The sequence below is a fragment of the Tetrahymena thermophila genome (genome assembly GCF_000189635.1).
Source record: "Tetrahymena thermophila SB210 genomic scaffold scf_8254788, whole genome shotgun sequence".
Lineage (NCBI taxonomy): Eukaryota > Ciliophora > Oligohymenophorea > Hymenostomatida > Tetrahymenidae > Tetrahymena > Tetrahymena thermophila.
Genome location: NW_002476544.1, coordinates 269,065 through 289,466, shown reverse-complemented (window position 1 = coordinate 289,466; position 20,402 = coordinate 269,065). Strand labels below are relative to the sequence as shown.

At 22.8% G+C, this 20,402-nt stretch overlaps 7 protein-coding genes across 7 annotated transcripts; all 7 read right to left on the bottom strand. All coding sequences in view use genetic code 6, as the record gives it.

Moving 5' to 3' along the window:
• Positions 1 to 855: 855 nt before the first annotated feature.
• Positions 856 to 4,164, bottom strand: TTHERM_00261940 (cyclic nucleotide-binding domain protein; the record flags this gene model as incomplete). Its single annotated transcript, XM_001009042.2, has 6 exons — positions 856 to 2,727; positions 2,794 to 3,166; positions 3,227 to 3,470; positions 3,524 to 3,559; positions 3,634 to 3,823; positions 3,880 to 4,164. The coding sequence occupies 6 exons, from the start codon at positions 4,162 to 4,164 to the stop codon at positions 856 to 858; spliced, it is 3,000 nt and encodes a 999-aa protein (XP_001009042.2).
• A 770-nt stretch (positions 4,165 to 4,934) lies between these two features.
• Positions 4,935 to 6,716, bottom strand: TTHERM_00261930 (transmembrane protein, putative; the record flags this gene model as incomplete). Its single annotated transcript, XM_001009041.1, has 1 exon — positions 4,935 to 6,716. One exon carries the CDS (start codon positions 6,714 to 6,716, stop codon positions 4,935 to 4,937), a length of 1,782 nt encoding a protein of 593 aa, XP_001009041.1.
• A 737-nt stretch (positions 6,717 to 7,453) lies between these two features.
• TTHERM_00261920 (transmembrane protein, putative) lies at positions 7,454 to 9,973 on the bottom strand (the record flags this gene model as incomplete). The annotated part of the gene is made up of 1 exon (XM_001009040.2): positions 7,454 to 9,973. The coding sequence occupies one exon, from the start codon at positions 9,971 to 9,973 to the stop codon at positions 7,454 to 7,456; it is 2,520 nt and encodes an 839-aa protein (XP_001009040.2).
• Positions 9,974 to 11,033: 1,060 nt separating this feature from the next.
• On the bottom strand, positions 11,034 to 12,971 carry TTHERM_000261919 (transmembrane protein, putative; the record flags this gene model as incomplete). Its single annotated transcript, XM_012795892.1, has 1 exon — positions 11,034 to 12,971. The coding sequence occupies one exon, from the start codon at positions 12,969 to 12,971 to the stop codon at positions 11,034 to 11,036; it is 1,938 nt and encodes a 645-aa protein (XP_012651346.1).
• Positions 12,972 to 14,241: 1,270 nt separating this feature from the next.
• Positions 14,242 to 14,862, bottom strand: TTHERM_000261918 (transmembrane protein, putative; the record flags this gene model as incomplete). The annotated part of the gene is made up of 1 exon (XM_012795891.1): positions 14,242 to 14,862. One exon carries the CDS (start codon positions 14,860 to 14,862, stop codon positions 14,242 to 14,244), a length of 621 nt encoding a protein of 206 aa, XP_012651345.1.
• Positions 14,863 to 14,890: 28 nt separating this feature from the next.
• On the bottom strand, positions 14,891 to 15,949 carry TTHERM_00261900 (transmembrane protein, putative; the record flags this gene model as incomplete). Its single annotated transcript, XM_001009038.2, has 3 exons — positions 14,891 to 14,939; positions 14,999 to 15,877; positions 15,942 to 15,949. The coding sequence occupies 3 exons, from the start codon at positions 15,947 to 15,949 to the stop codon at positions 14,891 to 14,893; spliced, it is 936 nt and encodes a 311-aa protein (XP_001009038.2).
• A 1,066-nt stretch (positions 15,950 to 17,015) lies between these two features.
• TTHERM_00261890 (transmembrane protein, putative) lies at positions 17,016 to 18,959 on the bottom strand (the record flags this gene model as incomplete). Its single annotated transcript, XM_001009037.1, has 1 exon — positions 17,016 to 18,959. One exon carries the CDS (start codon positions 18,957 to 18,959, stop codon positions 17,016 to 17,018), a length of 1,944 nt encoding a protein of 647 aa, XP_001009037.1.
• Between the last annotated feature and the right edge of the window lie 1,443 nt (positions 18,960 to 20,402).

Sequence of the window (20,402 nt, the reverse complement as noted above, 5' to 3'; positions counted from 1 at the left end):
GTTTAATCAATATTTATTTTTATTTATTTATTATAATTTTTTTGAAATCATATAATAGCTATTTTCACTACTATTACTACTATTGACTTATTTAAAATAAATGAAAAAGATATAATGAATAAAGAGCTATTTGCTATATGAACCTTTGAGTTGTAAAAATATGCTGTATAAGACCCTTTTGGCTGTATTTATGTGAGTAGTGTATTTAAAAAGAACTCTAAATGCCCTTCATCACCAAAAATAACTAAAACTAATTAAAAGCTGTAAAAATTGTTTATAAAAGGCTTGAACATATATTATAAACCAGCTAAAATTAGACAAGCATTAATAATAGGTAGTATTTAAAAATAAAAAATAGATGCATAAGCAAGAAAAAATTTGAAAGAATTATGTGTAATACCGAAACAACAAGTTTTTTTAATAAGCAAAAAATTATAAATAAAAGTTTTAATTTTGTTTGGAGGCTTTTATGAAAATACTCATTTTATTTATACTTTACTTCAAAAATATACTGATTATAAATAATAATATTATTTAAAGATGTAAAATTTAACTTATTATTAATTATAAATAAATTAACTTGATTTAAGGATAGGGTAGAATGAAGGTTTTTTATTTTTAAATATTTTTAGAAGAGGGTTTTTATTGTCAAAATCTTAAGGCACCTAAAATTTGAGAAAATAATTTTTTTACCCTGAAAATAATAATATTTATTCTTATTTTCATTATTATTTTTATCAAAATTAAATTTTATTTTTTTCTATTTGTTTTTAATATTTTGAATTAATCAAATGCTTTTCATACATTATGAAGTTTTATTAAATTTAATGTAAATTTTTATAATCTATTTTAAAATCAATTTTATTCTGAAGTTTTATTAATGTGATGAAGAGAAAATTATTTCATTCGTATATATGGCTTCTATTGGAAAGATATTTTAGGTAGGTTGAGAGTGTGCAAATTAATGCTACTTGAATTTTATTTACTTAATGGTTATAAATTCTAGGATCTTAGTGTGCGATTTGTAAGATTAAGTGAAGATTTATCATTTTCTATAGAATTTATTGTATTAGTTTTACAGTTTTATTGATTAGTTATTTTCAGGTTTAAAGAATCTTCAATGTAAATAGCTGGGATTACTTTTAATGCTTATTAATTATTTTCTGTAATTTTTTAATCAGTCTTTATATATTTATTAAGTCCACTTGTTAGTTGAGACATTAGGCTATTTTAAGCATTTTCTTTCTAAAAAAATTATTCTTTTGATAAAGTTAATTTTATTTAGTTTTAATCAGAAGGTGAACGATCTGTTTAAGGATTTCTCCTTTCTTTATAAACGATTCTTTCAGTCTCAATTCCTCTTTCATATAAATAATTCAACAAGTCTAGTTTAGGTTTAATTTATTAATTTTTTTTTAATTATTGTTTATTCAAGGGAAGTGGAAGTGGAGATGAGCCTTAAGAATCTAATTGTTCTTATTAAATATTTATCGTTTGTTTCTAACTACTTTCTTGAAGTTACCTAAAATGATCTTTTCTTTTGATGTGCTCTTATTTAATCTACTTTAGTTTTGTCAAGGTTGATAGTTACATATATTATTATTTTAAGAAATCGAAATCTATTTTCTGAATTATATTATTGTTTTTAGGTGACTTCATGTCATCAAATTCTCTGCTTTGTACAATTTCAAAATCTGTTTTAACTAAATGGCTTTATTTTAAAGAATTTTAATTATTTGGGTTAGAGTTAATCAAAGCGATATTGATATTGTTTTATGAAGGAATGGTATTTAATGTTGTATTAGTTGCTTGTGTTCCAAACTAAGCACTTTTGATTTAAAATAAAAAATGATCATTTATTTTTTTACCATCTAAGCACATTTCACTTGAAGACTTATTTTTGCTACTAACTTAATCAATTTTATTTATTTTTTTAGTTTGATACTTTGAAACATTATTTTATTAATCTATTTATTCTTTCGCATTATAAAGATGGATCTCTTAATTTTAGTCAATGTCTCTTTCAATATTTATTTTTTAGATAGTTGTTCCAGATTTAACATGAGAATCATTTTTATCCTACTTTATTTATTTTTTCTATAGTTTTGGTGATTAATTTTAATTTTGCTATGAAAAACGTTTATCCAATTTCATTTCAAAGTTTAGATTGGTTTTTTAAGAATCAAACCTGCAAGATTTAGGAGAAGTCATTGGACTAAGTATTCTTTTTTATGATAAAATGAAATTTTAGCTTTCTTGCTATATATTTTAAAGAGAATCTTATTAATTAATAGTATTTATAGATCTACTAAAAAAATCTCTGTTACTCATCAATGATTGTTAAACCTACTATATCATATCTAAATTAGATTGTAATTTTATTTTCTTTTAGCTTTGCTTCTAATTTTATGTTTAAATTAACTATTATCTCCTAGAATTAAATTACTATTTCAAGTCTAGTTCTTTAAATAAAACATCTAAGCAGTTGTATTCAATCAATATGGGCACTAAAATATTCATTTTAATTCCAATCACTACTGCTTAAGGAGACTATACTTAAGCTTAGCTATTTCTAATTTACTCAGGACTAAAAACTTGATCCTCTCCAAAGTATTAGCCTTTATCTAATAATACTATAGGCTACATTTCAGTCTACTAAATTTAGTAAGATGACTTTTCATACCTATTTAAAGTATTAGATCTACTTATTTATTGAGCATCCTTTTACTAATAAGATAAAAAAATTATTTTTATTTAATTTTTCTTGACATAATTTTTTTTGAATGAATTTACACTTTATTATTTTAATTTAATATCTGGCTAGTTATATAAGCTGCTCTATTGCTTTTGCCTCTCTTTTTCAGCAACTTAGTTAGGGATTTTCTTGCATATCTATATTGTTCCTTCCTAAATCACATAGACTGAATCAGCTTTATCTCCTTACTTATATATATTAGCTCCTCTTTAGAGATTTAATATTTCTGATTCTTAAATCAAAGTTAAAATTATTATTTTGGGTAGATCATTTAAAAAAGATATTTGAGATAAGAATTCGAGTCTCTGATTTAAAACAGTAATTTGCTCCTCTTTATCAACTAATTTTTCAAAATTCTTTTTCGATATTTTCATAATTTTGCACTCGCTTCCACAAATTACTGAAGCTGTTCTAAATAAATTTTTTATAGATTTACTTTTTATTTTATTAGCTTTTAAGTTAATTTTTTACCTTTTTTTACCAAAAAGCATTGAAATTTCTCCAAAGCTTGAGCCAGCATCTAAAATTTTTATAGTTACTTGGTTTGTGATGTGTTTTAAAGCAGGAAACTTAAAATATTCTTAGATGCTTTAAAAGTCGGATTAACTAAGTACTTTATAAGCTCTTCTCAGGTTTTCATCTTTAAACTTATTCTCATTTAATTTTTCTAGGTGTTTCTTAATCTTTTCTTTGGGGATTGTGACATAGCAAAAACCTAAATATTAATATGATTTAATTAAAAATACCTTTATATAGTAAATATAATACCTTCTAATAATGTATAATATCCATCACTTTAATCACCTATTTATTATATGTTATTTATAGTTAGTATTTAAGAATTTCCAGCCAGTTTAATTAAAAAAAATATTTATTACCAAAATTAAATACACAAGACCCCTTTGATAATGAAATCAGTTCGATGTTCTCAAAAAAAAAGCTATCTATTAATTTTTCATTTTAAATTTTGTTTTCTCTAAAAGCTGGAAGAGACTGAATGATTTATAAAAGGACTTTGCTTTCTTAAGGGTTCTTTTAACTTTATAGAAGAGTTTAGATTATGATTTGCTTTTTTGAATTAAATGATGATTATTAAATTGATAAAAAATAAATATGTAAAATACTCTCTATGTCTCATTCAAATTTTTAAAAGACTGATTAGTAGAATTAGAATCCTACCTAATTGAATCAAATAAGTGTTCAGTTTTTTCATTTTATTAAAATATAAAAGCATTTGAAACAGATTAAAAATTATAAATGTTATCAGTGAGTTGCTATTGTGTGTTCTGATCTTCTTTAAACTGATCTTCATTATCATTTAATAATTGGATACTACAAATAGCGTTTTGTTTTGGAATATTTTATTAATGTTGTGATATTATTCTAGTTGTCTTGGGTATTTCAGTCATTGCAAAAATATTAAATAAAATAAAAATGTGTCTTATATATCTAAGTAGTTAAAGTTAGTGTTTATTTTATATCTTTTTAATATTTTAGACTGTAATAAAGATAAATTGTAAATTCTATCAAAATTATATATTTATAATTTAATTACTATCATTCTTTATTTCATTAGCCAAGTACATTGATATTATTTAACACAATTTTTAACTAAAAAAAAACATAATAGAAATACAATATGCATTTTTGATGATTTATTATCACTGACTCATTAAAAAATAATAAATGATTGCTTCATAGAAAGAATAAATATTATAATTTAATTTGTAAAATAGTAGCTCATTCGTTTATAAATATTTATTACTAAATTTTACTCTTGATTCGATAAAAAATATGCAAAAAAATCAACACTATATAAATAAGAATAATTTCATAAACATCATCTTTGTGAATTTTGGTTATATAATAAAATAGTACTTTTTTATTATTATTAATAATATTTTTTATATTTTAATAATAGTAATAATATATTGATGACTGAAAGTTCCCTAAAATTAATACCTAAGAATAATTCTAATACCATATTCCCTCTATAAGACCCACAGACCGGCCAACCGAAGTAGGGTGAAAATGAGAGATATAATACAAAATACTTTTGAATAATTTAGAAGTAGGATAGAACTATTAAATTATAATCTAGAGTATATATGTTTCAAATAATATATTAACTTAACAAAGAAGAAATGAGATAAATATTTTTAAAAAAATTTTATTTGAGTCAAGAGACTTAATTATTTTGTTGTTAAGGGTTGATCTATTATTAACTTGAGATTAATTATTATGTATATTACAGTTGATCATTTTCTTTGATTATTTTAGATTTTTGCTATCTTCCAAACTGGCTTAGCTTGACTTCTTAAATTGAACTACGCTTTTTTTAAGATAGATTAGATGGAACTACTTAAAGCCCATAAGATTAAGATAAAGATTCAGGTTATTTATTTTCATTATCTTTTTCTATATTTTCAATCGTAATTACATGGTCATGGTCAGTATTTTGAGGAGTTATTTGTTCATTTTGTGGGTTATCTAATTTATATTAAATATCTCCATTAATTTATTATGATTGCTAGTTGATATTATTTTCTTCATTAATTACTTCCTCCTAATTATTTTAAAGTTCTTAATTTTTTTCAATAGGAATTTATTAAACTTATACTTATTACTTATCATTTTTTTACATAATTTTATTCATCAATTTTACTATTCCTAATTCATGAGCTAAGTAATTAAAAGTTTATATTACAATTTGGTCACTAAAAAAAACAAAAATTAATAAAACCAAAGCTGCATACACAAGAGACTCGCGAGGTAGATCTGATTAGGAATAATCACTAAAGTAATTAAAAATATACTTAAAGCTTAAATCAACACATGATTCATTTATAAGCTTTTTCATTTCTAAAGAAGCTACTAAATAGTTTTCGCATATAAGAATATAGAGTATAAAAGATATTAAAATAACTAAAGGTTTTACTATGATAAATGTATTCCATTTTGAGGTATTTTTTAAGGAAAACCTCTTTCTTACCCAATAATTTATTTTAGGTTCCTTTTTTTTGATGACTATTTAATAAAAGTCTATGATATCGAAAATTAAAAGAACTATTCCCATCATTGCTGCTATAGTAGTGACTACTACTAAACCAGTAGCTATATTTAAACCATAACTCTATCCACTATAGCTTGAAAAAGAAGCTTTAAATGAATCTCTACAGCTCATTTTAACAGAAGGATATGTGACTAAAATTTGATTTAAAATAGGGGTTTAGCTAAAAAAAGGAACAAACTGTTGGTTATAAATAATTTAATTTTAATCATATATTTGCTATTATGTGAACTATCCTGCAGGTTAAAAATTTAGAATTTAGAAACTATAACTATTATTTTTAATATCAATCAAAGGCAACTGTAAGTAGAAATTTTAATTTGGAATATTAACACCTTCCGAATAGCAAGTATATTATAAAGGAATACAATAACTATAATCAGGATTAGAAGAGCTGGGCCAACTACATAGCTATTCGTTATTCTCACAGCTTGTAGAAGACGGAGCTTTCTTAACAAAAGAGTAGCCTTATATTCTATTTATACAAACTCGATATCTTTATATGTTTCCCTAATAATCTTGGATATAAAACTGATCAGTTAAATTTTGTTAAGGTATGCCTTAAAATCGCTTCACCTCAATAGTATCTTTGGAACATTATCCACAAATAAAAAGTTACTAATCTAAGTATATCGAAAATTGAGTACTAGCTGTTTCGCAAGAGCAAAGATTTGAGCTTTATGGAATAATCAATGATGAATCATAAACACTTAACCCAGCAGGGCATGATTATCCAGGTTTAATAAGAGCAATCTAGTTAATTGGATCAAGCTGCCACATACTAACAATTTAATTGAAATTGCTATTTTAGGTTTTGCTTACATCATTATAAAATATACCTTGCAAAACACAGGATATTAATGCAAGGATTGATGTGAAAGCATAAAACATATGTTTAATCTTTTTATTAAAATTAGTTTCTCTAATTAAGATTATTATTTATATTATCTTTTTGAAATTAATTAATGTAAAAAAGGCTTTGGTTAAGATAAAAGTTATTCATAAATTGAACAAAATACAACTTTTAATTTAATTATTTTTTTTCTTTTTCAAAATTTATCTGTTTTGTGAGTGAATTGATTCATAAAAAAACTAATTAATATAAAATTATATTCAAGTTGTTTGTCATCTTCTTTTTTTAAGTTATTTAAAAAGTTGGTGATAAATCTTCATATAAAATAAAAAACAAACAAAACTGGTGAATATTAGTTTTAATAAAAAAAAATGAAATTTTCCAAATTGTTTTTAAAATAATTTATCTTAAAATTTGCGAATAAACTTTTTTTATCAAAAATCATTTTATATTTAAGATGAATTACTCCAAAAATAAATTGACTTGATATGTATTTTCAATAAATTAATCAAATATATTTCAGTGATCATCAACTTATATCATTGTAAAATGAGAAACAATATCAGGATAAAAATACAAACATAATTCTTGAATATTAGATTTTTTATTTAGTCTTGATATTTTCAATTGTTTTTATAAAAAATTAAATTTTCGAAAGTATTTTTAAAATAATTTATTTTTAAATTTTTAATAAAAAATTACTTAATTTTTACATAGAATAACTCCAAAAAAAAATAATTTAATATGTATTTTTATGAAACTAATAAAATATTTTTCAAAGATCATCAAATTATATCATTGAAAAATGAGATTTTTCACTCTACTCAGGAGGTTCTGGTGCTTCTGGAGGTTAAATAATTTCATCGGATTTCTTTTATTTAAATTGAGTAAACTTATCAGAACCTTTTTGATCATCATCAAATAAAATTTGTTAATTATATTCTTATACTGGTGTGTTAGAGTAGTAGTTAGTTTATTAATTATTTTAATATATTATTTGATTTTTCATTTAGTTAAGCTGTTAAAACTTGTTTTACTAATCTTTTTAATATACATTTAAATCTGTAAAAATGTCATCTAAATTTTCTTCGAATGATTTTGATTACTAATTTTATTTTTTTATCTTATTTTATTATTGACGAGATAAGAAATCTGGGTTGGCCTTTTATTCTTCTTAATTAGAATCTATTGATTCATCTAAGCTAAGAATTTAAACATTCTTCTACTTGACTTTTATATCTTCAAAACTTCTATTTCCTTTTTTACAATTATCTTTAGAATCTTTATTTTCTTTATTTTTATTCTAACCAATGCTGCTTGCACGCTTAATTTATTATTTTTGTAAACCTTGTTTCTTTTGTTCTTTTTATTCATCGTACAACATTTAAATATCAAATACATCTTCTTGAAATTTAGTATTTTAGTTAAAGCTATTTGTTTATCCATTTAGTTACACTTAAGCAAGCAATTTAGCTTGACTTATTTTCAATTTAAGTTGTTATTTTTGTAATTTCTTTTATTACTTTTAAAATTACTTATCCTTTTTATCTTCTTGAGCCTACTTTAATTTTTTATTCTCATAATCTACTGAGCTCGAGAGCTTTTTATTCTATGCTTTATGTTTTTAATGTATCATTATTGGCTTAATTTATTTGCTCTCTCTTTCATCTGCAGGTTTATTAGTCTAATTTTTAACTGACTTTACTTCGCTTGAATCGCTTTTACATTCTTCAAAAATATCCTTTACAGTGCTTGAACTTTTATCATCTGCATTATCAGGATTTTTTGGTACTGCTGTTGAAATAATTGGTAGAATTATTTGATTCAAAGTTTAAGTATTTTATTATGGCTAGATGTTTTACTCTATATCTGGTTTTTTTTCTTCATTATTTAACTTTTATTCTGTTAAAGTGTCTAACTTAATAACTACAGGAGGTTTTTGTTTACATATTTAGAATTTTATTTAACAAAAAATAAGTAAAATAAGCGTTTTTATTGTTTGATAAAACACTTAGTCAAAAAGTAATTAGACAGATGATAGGATTAAAGTAGCAAATGTTAAACCCTCTGAGTAATATCCAGGTGATATTATATCATTGTATTTAATTGCATCAGCAACATATGAGTCTAGACATTTGTCATTAATCATATAACCCATGTAATCAATCAAATTTGTATAGCAAGCTATCATTACTGCGTTCAGAATAACTTGCAAGATAAGCAAAATACATTTCATAATAAGCATCGTGTTTTTTAAGTGAGAATGACTCTTTTAAATTCTTTTGGATTCACAATAACCTTTGCATCCACCTTTATCACATCTACTCATGTCACAGATATCTCCTATTCCAAAGAAGAAAAAATTTAATGTGCAAGAAAATGTTGTAAAGATAAGTAGAGCTAAACTGACTTTATAAGCACCATCTGGACCTAAATAGACATTGAGATTTTATTTTAATTATTCTCTACATCTAACCTTAACTCTTGGCATATGATTAATTTAAATTTAATATGTATTACTAAGTAAGTTAGTATAAGCAGGATCATAATTAATATTATTCCATTTAAGCAAATCTTATTCACTAACAGTAGAATATTAAAGTATATTATAGGCTTTCATTTAGTTCTAAGTAGATATGGTTATATCAACTATAGGGAGCTGATTGACAACATTTTATGCATAATTTCCTAAAGCAAAACTGCTTATTTAACATTATCTATCTTTGGGAATACAATAGCCTTAATCCATATCAAATCCTTAAGAAGAAGCTTTAAAATCGCAATATTTTTCATCACTACCACACTATTTTTACAAGGGGGCTTTCTAACTAAATGAGTATCCACCTATTTTACTTACGCAGAGTTTTTGTGCCACTTTTTTATTTGAGTTATAAAAAAATGTATCAAGATTAGAGCTGTTTATTGGTGGAACGGCTTCATTAGAAACATAGTTCGCTTGACATTTGATTGTAGAACATGAAACTAAATTTTTTTGCAATAATCTATTATAGCTATCATTACTACTGGATTAACTTGAGTATGAATCCTATGGATTTGGTATGCAATTACATAGTCCGGAATTTCCAGGATATTAAAATTCTAAGCTAAATTCATTAGTATCCTTTGGGCATTCTTGATTGATATCTAATAATATGACTTTTTCTAGCGGGTCTTTCAGCCACAAATTTATTATATTGTGATAATTATTATCTTAATTATTTTAAAACCATGCAAATGAGATTGCGTGGATGACAAGTGAGGCTATAGCTGATAACCCTAAATAGAAGTAGAGCATTTATCAAATAACTTACTTACTAACTTAGCTGATTCTAATACTTATTTTCTATAAATTTAAAAATATTAATGTTTGTTGTTTGATAATATTAATGTTTATAAAACCAGTAATAATTAACTTTTGAATCAACTTTCTAATTTGATTATTTTTCAAAAATGTAAATAAAATAACATAGATTGCTTATATTTTTAAAACAAAAAAGATTCTTTTACATAAAAGCCAACTAAAAAAGTTGTGATTATCTAAAAATAATAATTTAGTTTTCTTCTATAGCTAGCTATTTCAGCTTTAAAAGATAAGAAAATTTTATTATTGTATTAAAATATAATACGTTTATTCACTTTTGTATTTTCTAATTTACTTCAAAATAACTTAAATAAATAAATAATTACTTGAGTTTCATATAAAAAATATTATTAAGGAGGTAGATTCGAGTAAGGTGTTATTTTGTTGTAGATTAGCCTTCTTTAGATAAATAAAAAATACTACTTCCTTTGTAATTCATAATTCATCAGTACACATTAATTGCTTTATATCTATCTCTCTATTATAATTTATTTTTCTAGTTTTATAGATTAAATCCTATTGCTGCCCACCAAAAATAGTATCTAACATATTTAATTGATTTTGCTATTAATAGACCTATATATATAATGATTGATTTTATGTTTCTATAATTAAAATTACACACTTTAAGAAATTAAAAAAATAAATTATTACTTTTCTATGCTTCCAAATTTATAAGCAATCTTAAAATAGATTTCATTTGAGGAAATAGATAATTTTATTAATATTTTTTGTATTTTTAATGAAAATTATAGCCACTCCAAAAAGAAATATAAGCAATTCTATTTGCTCGTAATTTGATTGAAAACAGAGTATAATATACCAGAGAAAATTAAAATTCTAAAAATTTTTATTTCAAAATATTTTATGTGTAAAATAGTTAGAAAATAAAATAAATTTTAAATTTTATTAAACATATAAAGTAAATTTTACAAAAAAAATAGTATATTATTTTTATATGATAACATTTTCAATAAAATTGGTGAATAAAAATTCAAATATTATCCAAGTTTACAATGGAAAATTGAGATTTTTCACTCTACTCAGGAGGTAGAGGAGCTTCAGGTGGTTGTATTACACCTGAATTTCTTCTTTTCTTAAATTACTAGATATTATTAGTATTCTTTTTATCTTCAATTAAATTATGTTGATTTTAATATATTGGATAATTTGAAGAAGGAATGTATTATTGATTATTTAAATTAATTAATTGATTTTATTATAAGTTAAGTTCAATGTCATTTTATCTTTTTGATATACTTTTTCCTAGGATATAAACTGGTGTTAAATAATTGTTCTATCCCTCATCTTGATATATTTAAATGGGGCTATTAATATATTTTTATTAATTTAATTCTGTCTTTTATTTATCAAAATTCGTTTTTTCTTCATACTTACTTTTATTAACAAAGATATCTAAATTCAATGGCGCTTTCGGAATAACAGGAGTTAAAGTTGATAATCTTGCTTAGTCATTTAAATTTGGTGTTGCATTATTTTGAACATCTTGTTTTTTATTTTCTTACTTCAAGTTAGAATTAGTTACTGTTTCTATTTAAGCATTTGATCGTTTTTTTTGACTTTTTTGACATTTTATTATTGAATAAATATACAAGATAACATTCTTTATTGATAGATATAACATTTAGTCAAATAATAATTATATTCCTGCAAGCATTAAACCTGTATAAGTTAAGCCTTCTTGATAGATTTATGGTTATGCTGTATTTTAATAGCTGAAAGTCTAATTTATATACTAATCAAGGCATTTATCATTAACCATATACAGCATATAATCTAGCATATTTGTATAACAAAGAATCATAACACCATTTAATATAATTATCATTATGAGCAAAATAGGTTTCAAAATAATCATAGAATTTTTAAAAGTAGAATTTTTTTTTTATACTCTTTTTAATTCACAATATTTTTTACAGCCAGTTAGGCACACATTCATTTCAAATAAATCTCCAAATCCAATATACAAAAAGTTAATTGCACATGAAAGAATTGAAAAGATAAGGAGAGCTAAACTGATTTGATAGGCACTCTCAGGGCCAAAATAAGTACTAAGATTCTACTATAATTCTTATCTGCATCTAAGCTTAACTCTTGGCATATGGCTGATATTAATTTAAAATTCTTGATTAAGGAAATTATTATAGTGAGAATCATATGTTATATTATTCATATTTAGCAAGATTTTTTCGTTTATTGTATCATAAATATGTACATTATATGCATCTATTTTTTATTTGGTAGATATACTGATATCAACTATAGGGAGCTAATCAATAACTGATTGAGTATAATATCCTAGATTGACTCCCTAAATTTAACATTCTTTATCTTTCGGAATGCAATAGCCTTAATCTAGATCAAATGTGTCTTTGTTTGTAGTATGAAAATCACAATATTTTTCATAGCTCTCACATTAATTTTATAAAGGAGCTTTTAATGCGAATGAGTATCTTGGAACTTTACTCATGCAAATCTTTTGAGTGGAATTCTTAGTTAGGTTAAAGAAGAAATAATTTAAATTAACATTATTTATTGGCTAGATAATTTGCTGGGAAACTTAGTTTTAACCACAAGTATTCTTTGAACATTCAAAATAATTACCTTATAATATTCTATAATTTCGATTATTATATGCGTTGTTACTATTTTATCCATAATAAGTGTCATCCTTAACACAAATACATAATCCAGAGTTTCCTGGATACTAAAATTGCAAATCAAATGTACTTGTACCTTATGGGCAATCTTAGTTTACATCTTTTAAATAAAGTTACTCTATTGGATCTTTCAACCAAAGATCTATTATCTTATGGTAGTTGTTATCTTAGTTAGTTTAAAACCACTAAAATGAGATAATTTGAGTAATTAATACTCCTAAAGAAAACATTCCTATAAAGAAAAATAGCATCTTTCTTGAATCTATCTATCTATAATCAATCTTTTTACCTATTAATTTATGATAAAAAAAAATACTAATAATTTTTAAAGCAGTAATTTGTTATCCTTTTATTTATTTCAACTATTTTTATGTAATTAATTAATTGTTTGCATGAATATAATTTGAATCAGTAAGAGTATAATAAATATAAAGTTATTTTAAAATCATCATATTTTACCCTGAAAAATGATAACTAAATTATTATTTAACTTTTGATTTATCTATTCTTTTGATTTTTAAAAATAGTTAGTTAGTTAGTTAGTTAGTTAATCAATTTTTTATAGATCAAATTCAAATGCGTTAATTTACTTCCTTGATTAGATCATGTTAATTCAGCCAACAAATTCCAATAAAATTCATCTAAAAATATTTGAAATATAAAAATTTTATGGTTATTTAAATAAAAGAAAGAACTTTCACTATATCAATTTTATTTAGTCTACCAAAAAATCATTTGCTTATAAATAAAATTACATTTCTAAGTAATTTAAAAATAAAAAATATTAAGAGATAAATCTTAAAATTTATTTTTATTCTTAAATTACTTTTTTTTTATTTAATATAAAATTTATATTATTTTTTTAAAAATCAATTTTCAAATGTAATTAATTATGCTGATATGATCATTTTTGTTTTTTTTTCATTTTTTTTTTTAAATATTTTTTAAAAATGCAAAATGATAGGAAGCCAAATAGAAGTAGGAGATAAAAGAAATAAATTAAAGGGGAAAGTTAAAAATGAAAGAGCAAATCAAAAACAGTTAAAAATAAATCTTAGTCAAAAGATAAATGAAACTATCATAGCAATTCATTAATTAATTCAACAAATGCCAAAAAAAACTAGAGCAGAAAACATGAAACCCCACTAAAATATTATTAACAATAAAATACAAAAATTCAGCAAAGATTCAAGTAAATACACAAAGATTACTATGCAGAATCAACTAAATATCATCGATTCATACGAAAATTATAAATCATTATTTTTTAAGATTGGATATGTTTATTTTTTTAATTATTTTTGAAATTAATTACATAAACTTTTAAAACAAACTATTGCAATTTGGTCAATAATTGATCTCAAAAATTTAAAAATAAGAACTTTGTTTTAAACAAAAGCACTTAAAATACTTTACATTCAAAAAATATACACAAAAAATTATGTTAACATTAAATGGTTTATTTTACAAAAAGATTACAAATAATTTATTGTATTATCAATAAAATTTATGAAATAAAACTCAAATATTCTCCAAATTTATAATAGAAAATTGAGATTTTTCACTCTGCTCAGGAGGTAGAGGAGCTTCAGGTGGTTATATTACTTCTGAGTTTCTTCTTTTGCCATAATTTTATATATTATCAACAGTATTTTTATCTTCAATTTAATTATTTTGACTTTAATAAATTGGTTAATTTGAAGATTGAATGTACTATTATTTGTTTAAATGACTTAATTCATTTTATTATAAGTTAAGTTCAATATCATTTTATTCTTTTTATAAGCCTTTATTTAGGATAAAAACTGGTATTAAAGACTTATTCTATCCTTCATTTTGATATATTTAAATGGGGCTATTAATATTTTTTATTTCTGTCTTTTAAATATCAAAATTTATTTTTTCTTCATTCTTGCCTTTATCAACAAAGATATCTAAATTCAATGGCGCTTAAGGAGTAACAGGTGTTATAGTTGATACTCCTGCTTAGTCATTATTTTATATTGGTGTTGCATTATTTTGAACATCATGTTCTTGATTTTCTTACTTCAGGTTAGAATTAGTTATTATTTCTATTTAAACTTTTGTTTGTTTTTTTAAGCTTTTTTTACATTTTATCTTTGAAAAGATATACAAGATCATATTCTTTATTGATAGATAAAACATTTAGTCAAACAGTAATTATATTCCTGCAAACATTAAAGCTGTATAAGTTAAACCTTCTTGATATAAACCTGATTCTGTTGTATTGTATTAGTTGATAGCCTAATTTACATACTAATCAAGACATAAATCATTAATCATATAAATCATATAGTCTACCATATTTACATAACAAGGAATCATAACACAATTTAAAATAATTATAATTATAAGCAAAACAGGTTTAAAAATAATCATAGAATTCTTAAAAGGAGAATTTTTTATTTATACTCTTTTTAATTCACAATATTTTTAACAACTAGATTGGCACATAGTCATTTCATGTAAATCTCCCAATCCAGTATACAAAAAGTTGATTGCACATGAAAGAGCTGAAAGAATAAGAAGAGCTAAGCTGATTTAATAGGCACTCTCTACTCCCATGTAATTTCTAAGATTCTACTATAGTTCTTATCTACATCTAAGCTTAACTCTTGGCATATGGATAATATTAATTTAATATTCTTCATTAAGAAAATATTGATAGCGAGAATCATATGTTATATTATTCATCTTCAGTAAGGTTTTTGCGTTTATTGTGTCATAAACATTTACATTATATGCATCTATTTTTTATTTGGTAGATATGCTGATATCAACTATAGGGAGCTAATCAACAACTGTTTGAGTATAACTTCCAAGATTGACTCCCTAAATTTAACATTCTTTATCTTTCGGAATGCAATACCCTTAATCTAAATCAAATGTATCTTTATTTGTAGTATGAAAATCACAATACTTTTCATAGCTCTCACATTAATTTTATAAAGGAGCTTTTAATGCAAATGAGTATCCTGGAATTTTACTCACGCAAATCTTTTGAGTAGCATTCTTAGTTAGGTTAAAAATGAAATAATTTAAATTGACACTATTTATTGGTTTGATAACTTGGCTGGAAATTTAGTTTTAATTACAAGTAATCAATGAGCATTCAAAAAAACCACCTTATAATGCTCTATGATTATGATCATTCTAGGCAATTTTACTATCTTATCCATAATATGTATCATCCTTGACACAAACGCATAATCCAGAATTTCCTGGATACTAAAATTACAAATTAAATGTACTAGTACCTAATGGACAATCCTAGTTAATATCATTTAAATAAAGTTACTCTAATGGGTTTTTCAACCAAAGATTTATTATCTTATGGTAGTTGTTATCTTAGTTAGTTTAAAACCATTAAAAAGAGATAATTTGAGTAATTAATGCTCCTAAAGAAAGCAATCCTAAAAAGAAAAATAGCATTTTTCTTGAATCTATATATCTATGAATAATAAATCTTTTTACCTATTTATTTATGATAAAAAATACTAATTTTTTTTTAAAGCAGCAATTTACTATTTTTTTATTTATTTCAATTATTTATATAATTAATTATTTTCTTTAGTATAATTTGAAAGAGTAAGAATATAATGAATACAAAGTTATTTTAAAAACATATTTTAAATTGTAAAAATGATAGCTAAATGATAATTTAATTATAGATTTTTCTATTCTTTTGATTTTAAATAATTAATCAATTTTTTATTGATTAAAGTCAAATAAGTTAATTTACTTCTTTAATTATATTATTTTAACTTAGCCATAAAATTCTATAGATATTCTTAAAATGCTATATGAAAAATAAAGATTTTATGTCTATCTAAATAAATGATCCTTTAATTAACTTTTATACATACATAGTACTCTTTTAAATTAAAATTCTTTTTAAGTTTAACAACCATCAAAGAAAACACTTAAAATTGATGTTTTTTAATTTATGGAAATTTAAATATATTTCTCCTAAATCTACTAAAAAAATATTTATCTTTATTAATTTATTTGGATACAGGAATAGGAATTTATAGAGTTTGTTTTAAGGGGGTAGGAAGAAATATGATATGTATATAATTCATTATTATTAAATACTTTTTGTACGAGCTAAAAGAAATTTGAAATTAAAGAAGATTCTATAAATAAAAAGTAAAATTAATTTAAGATTTAATAAACATTATTGATAAAGTTGATTTATTTTTCAAAAAATACTGAATAAAAAAATAAATATTTGTTGGAATAAAATATTTTCAATAAAATTGACTTATAAAAACTCAAATTTTATCCAAGTTTAGAGTAGAAAATTGAGATTTTTCACTCTGCTCAGGAGGTAAAGGAGCTTCAGGAGGTTATAAAATTTCTGATTGCCTTCTATTTTTATATTGTTTTATATCATCAATATTCTTTTTATCTTCAATATCATTATATTGGTCTTTGTATTTTGGTTAGCTTGAAGGAAGAATCCCTTATTAATTGTCTAAACTAATTAACTGATTTTATTATAAGTTATTTTCAATATCATTTTACATTTTATATGTGCTTTTCCCTAAAATAAAAACAGGTGTTAAAAAAATATTCTATCCATCATCTTGATATTTTGAAATGGAACAATTAGTATATTTTAATTTGCTCGATTCTGTCTTTTATTTCTCAAAGTTCTTTGTTTCTTCTTTCTTACATTTATCTGCAAAGATATCCATATTAAATGGTTCTTACGGAGCGATAGGTGTTATCTTTAATACTTCTGCCTAATCATTTAATTTTGGCGGTGCTACATTATTTTGATTATTTTGTTTCTGATTTTCTTGATTCAGGTTAGTAATAGTTACTGTTTCTATTTAAACTTTTGTTGACTTTTTTAAACTTTTTTTGCATTTCATCTTAGAAAAGATATACAAGAGCACATTTTTTATTGATAGATAAAACATCTGGTCAAACAATAACTATATTCCTGCAAGCATTAAGCCTACATAAGTTAAGCCTTCTTGATAAAATCCTGATTATGCTGTAGTATTATAATTGACAGCCTAATTTATTTACTAGTCTAGACATTTATCATTGATCATATACTCCATATATAAGACCATATTTACATAACAAATAATCATGACACCATTTAATATCATTATTATTATGAGCAAAATAGGTTTCAAAATAATCAAAAAATTCTTGAAGGTTGAATATTTTTTTTATACTCTCTTTTCTTCAAAGTATTCTTTACAATTAGATAAGCACAAATTCATATCAAATAAATCTCCTATCCCAGCATAAAAAAAGTTAATTATCCAAGAAAGGACTGAAAAAATAAGAAGAACTAAACTGATTTTGAAAGTACTTTCTGGACCTATATAATATTTAAGATTCTACTATAGTTCTTATCTACATCTAAGCTTAACTCTTGGCATATGACTAATATTAATTTAAAATTATTCAGTAAGAAAATTTTGATAGTGAGAATCATATGTTATATTATTCATGTTCAGTAAGGTTTTTGCGTATATTGTGCTATAAACATTTACATTGTAAGCTTCAATTTTTTATTTGGTAGATATACTGATATCAACTATAGGGAGCTAATCAACAACTGATTGAGTATAACCTCCCAGATTGACTCCTTAAATTTAACATTCTTTATCTTTAGGAATGCAGTACCCTTAATCAAGATCAAATGTATCTTTGTTTGTAGTATTAAAATCACAATATTTTTCATAGCTCTCACATTAATTTTATAAAGGAGCTTTTAAGGCAAATGAGTATCTAGGAATTCTTAGCCCGCAAAGCTTTTCAGCAGCATTATTAGCTTGATTAATAAAGAAATAATTTAAATTTACACTATTTATTGGTTTAATAACTTGTTTGGAAACTTAGATTGAATTACAACTAATCTTAGTGCAATCATCGATATAAACTTATAATATTCTCTGATGATGATTATTATTACTATTATTTACCTTATTAGTATTTTATCCATATTAGGTTTCATCTAGAACACAAGTACATAATCCAGAGTTTCCTGGATACTGAAATTGCAAGTTAAATATATCTAAAAGGCATTCTTAGTTGATATCTTTTAAATAAAGTTACTCAAATGGGTCTTTCAACCAAAGATCTATTACTTTATGGTAATTATTTTCATAGTTAGTTTAAAACCATTTAAAAGACATAATGTGGGTAATTAATACTCCGAAAGCTAACAATCCTATAAAGAAATATAGCATCTTTCTTGAATTCTTTGCTCTTAATTTTATATTATTTAGAATATTATTTAAAATTATAATTTACTTTTTTTTTTTTCAATTTATTGTGAATAAGAAATTAATGGTTTGCTTTTATAGAATTGAAAAAAATACAAAGTTATTTCAAAAGTTCTTTTTACGATGTAAAAATACTAAAGAGATTTTAACTTAGGTTTTATCTATCTTGTCTATTCTATTAATTTTTAAAAATGTTTAAATAATCCTTTATTAATTAAAGTCAAATGCGTTTATTTATTTATTATTTTGTTAGATTCAGCCATAAAAATCCATCAAATATTTGATTAAAATACTTTTTAAGTTCATTTAATTAGATAAACCTTTCATTGTTTTTAATAATAATTTATTTATTTTATCTTTCAAAAAACCATCTCTTTTTCTATAGTATTGAATTTTTAAGGAATTTGAGAATAAATAATATTTAAAATTCTAACTTAGATTTTCTTTTCAGGCTTATCAATAATAAATTTATATTTTTATTAAACGAATTTAAAATTTAAAATTCAATTTTTCAAAATAATTTTTTTGGTATTTAATTATTTTCTTAAAAGTTTTAATTTGCAAGAAAAACTTATTTAAACATTTTTAAAAACAATTAATAATTCTGAAGTTATTGAATAATTAATTGTAAATGAACTATTTTAAAATATACTATTTTTATTTCATTTAATTACATAATTAAAGATAGATTAGTCAATTTCTAGATATATAAACATATATTTATATTTATCAATATATTAAATTTTTAATAAATGTTTTTATTTATTTATTTTCAAAATATTTCATAAATCTTGTATTTCTATTTAAAAATCTAATTAAACAGAGTCAGAGTTACTACATTATTTAGAGACGATTGATGTTATGGGTGACCGAAATTCATTATTGTTAGATATATCTTCACTGTCCTTTTTTTATATTGAAAAGTCATCATTAATAATTTATTTTGTTATTTCTGATGTTTAATCATTTTCTTTAGAAAAGTTGTCAAATATTTTACTACTTTTTTATTTTAGTTAATTTCTTCTTTTTTAAAATATTTTTGCTAGCTTTTTTTTGTGATCATTCACATTTTATGGTGTGAATTCTGGTATTTTTGAGGACTCTAAAAATCTGATATTTGTATTCAAATCTTCTTTTTCATCAGCTTATTAAACAGCTAATTTATTTTCAATTACGTTTATATTACTTTAATTACTTAGATTATTAAATTGTACTGCAAACGTATTGTCACTTCTTGAAGTAAGTTTTTGCGCAGATTTAACATTTTCATGTTCATCTGTTATTTTATTATTTTATTTCGATTCATTTACTTTCAAATTATTCATCACTGACATATCTTAGAAACTTGGGTTCTTATTTGAGCAGTTAGGTTGCTGATTTTTTTCATTTTTATGGTTTTCTAGATCT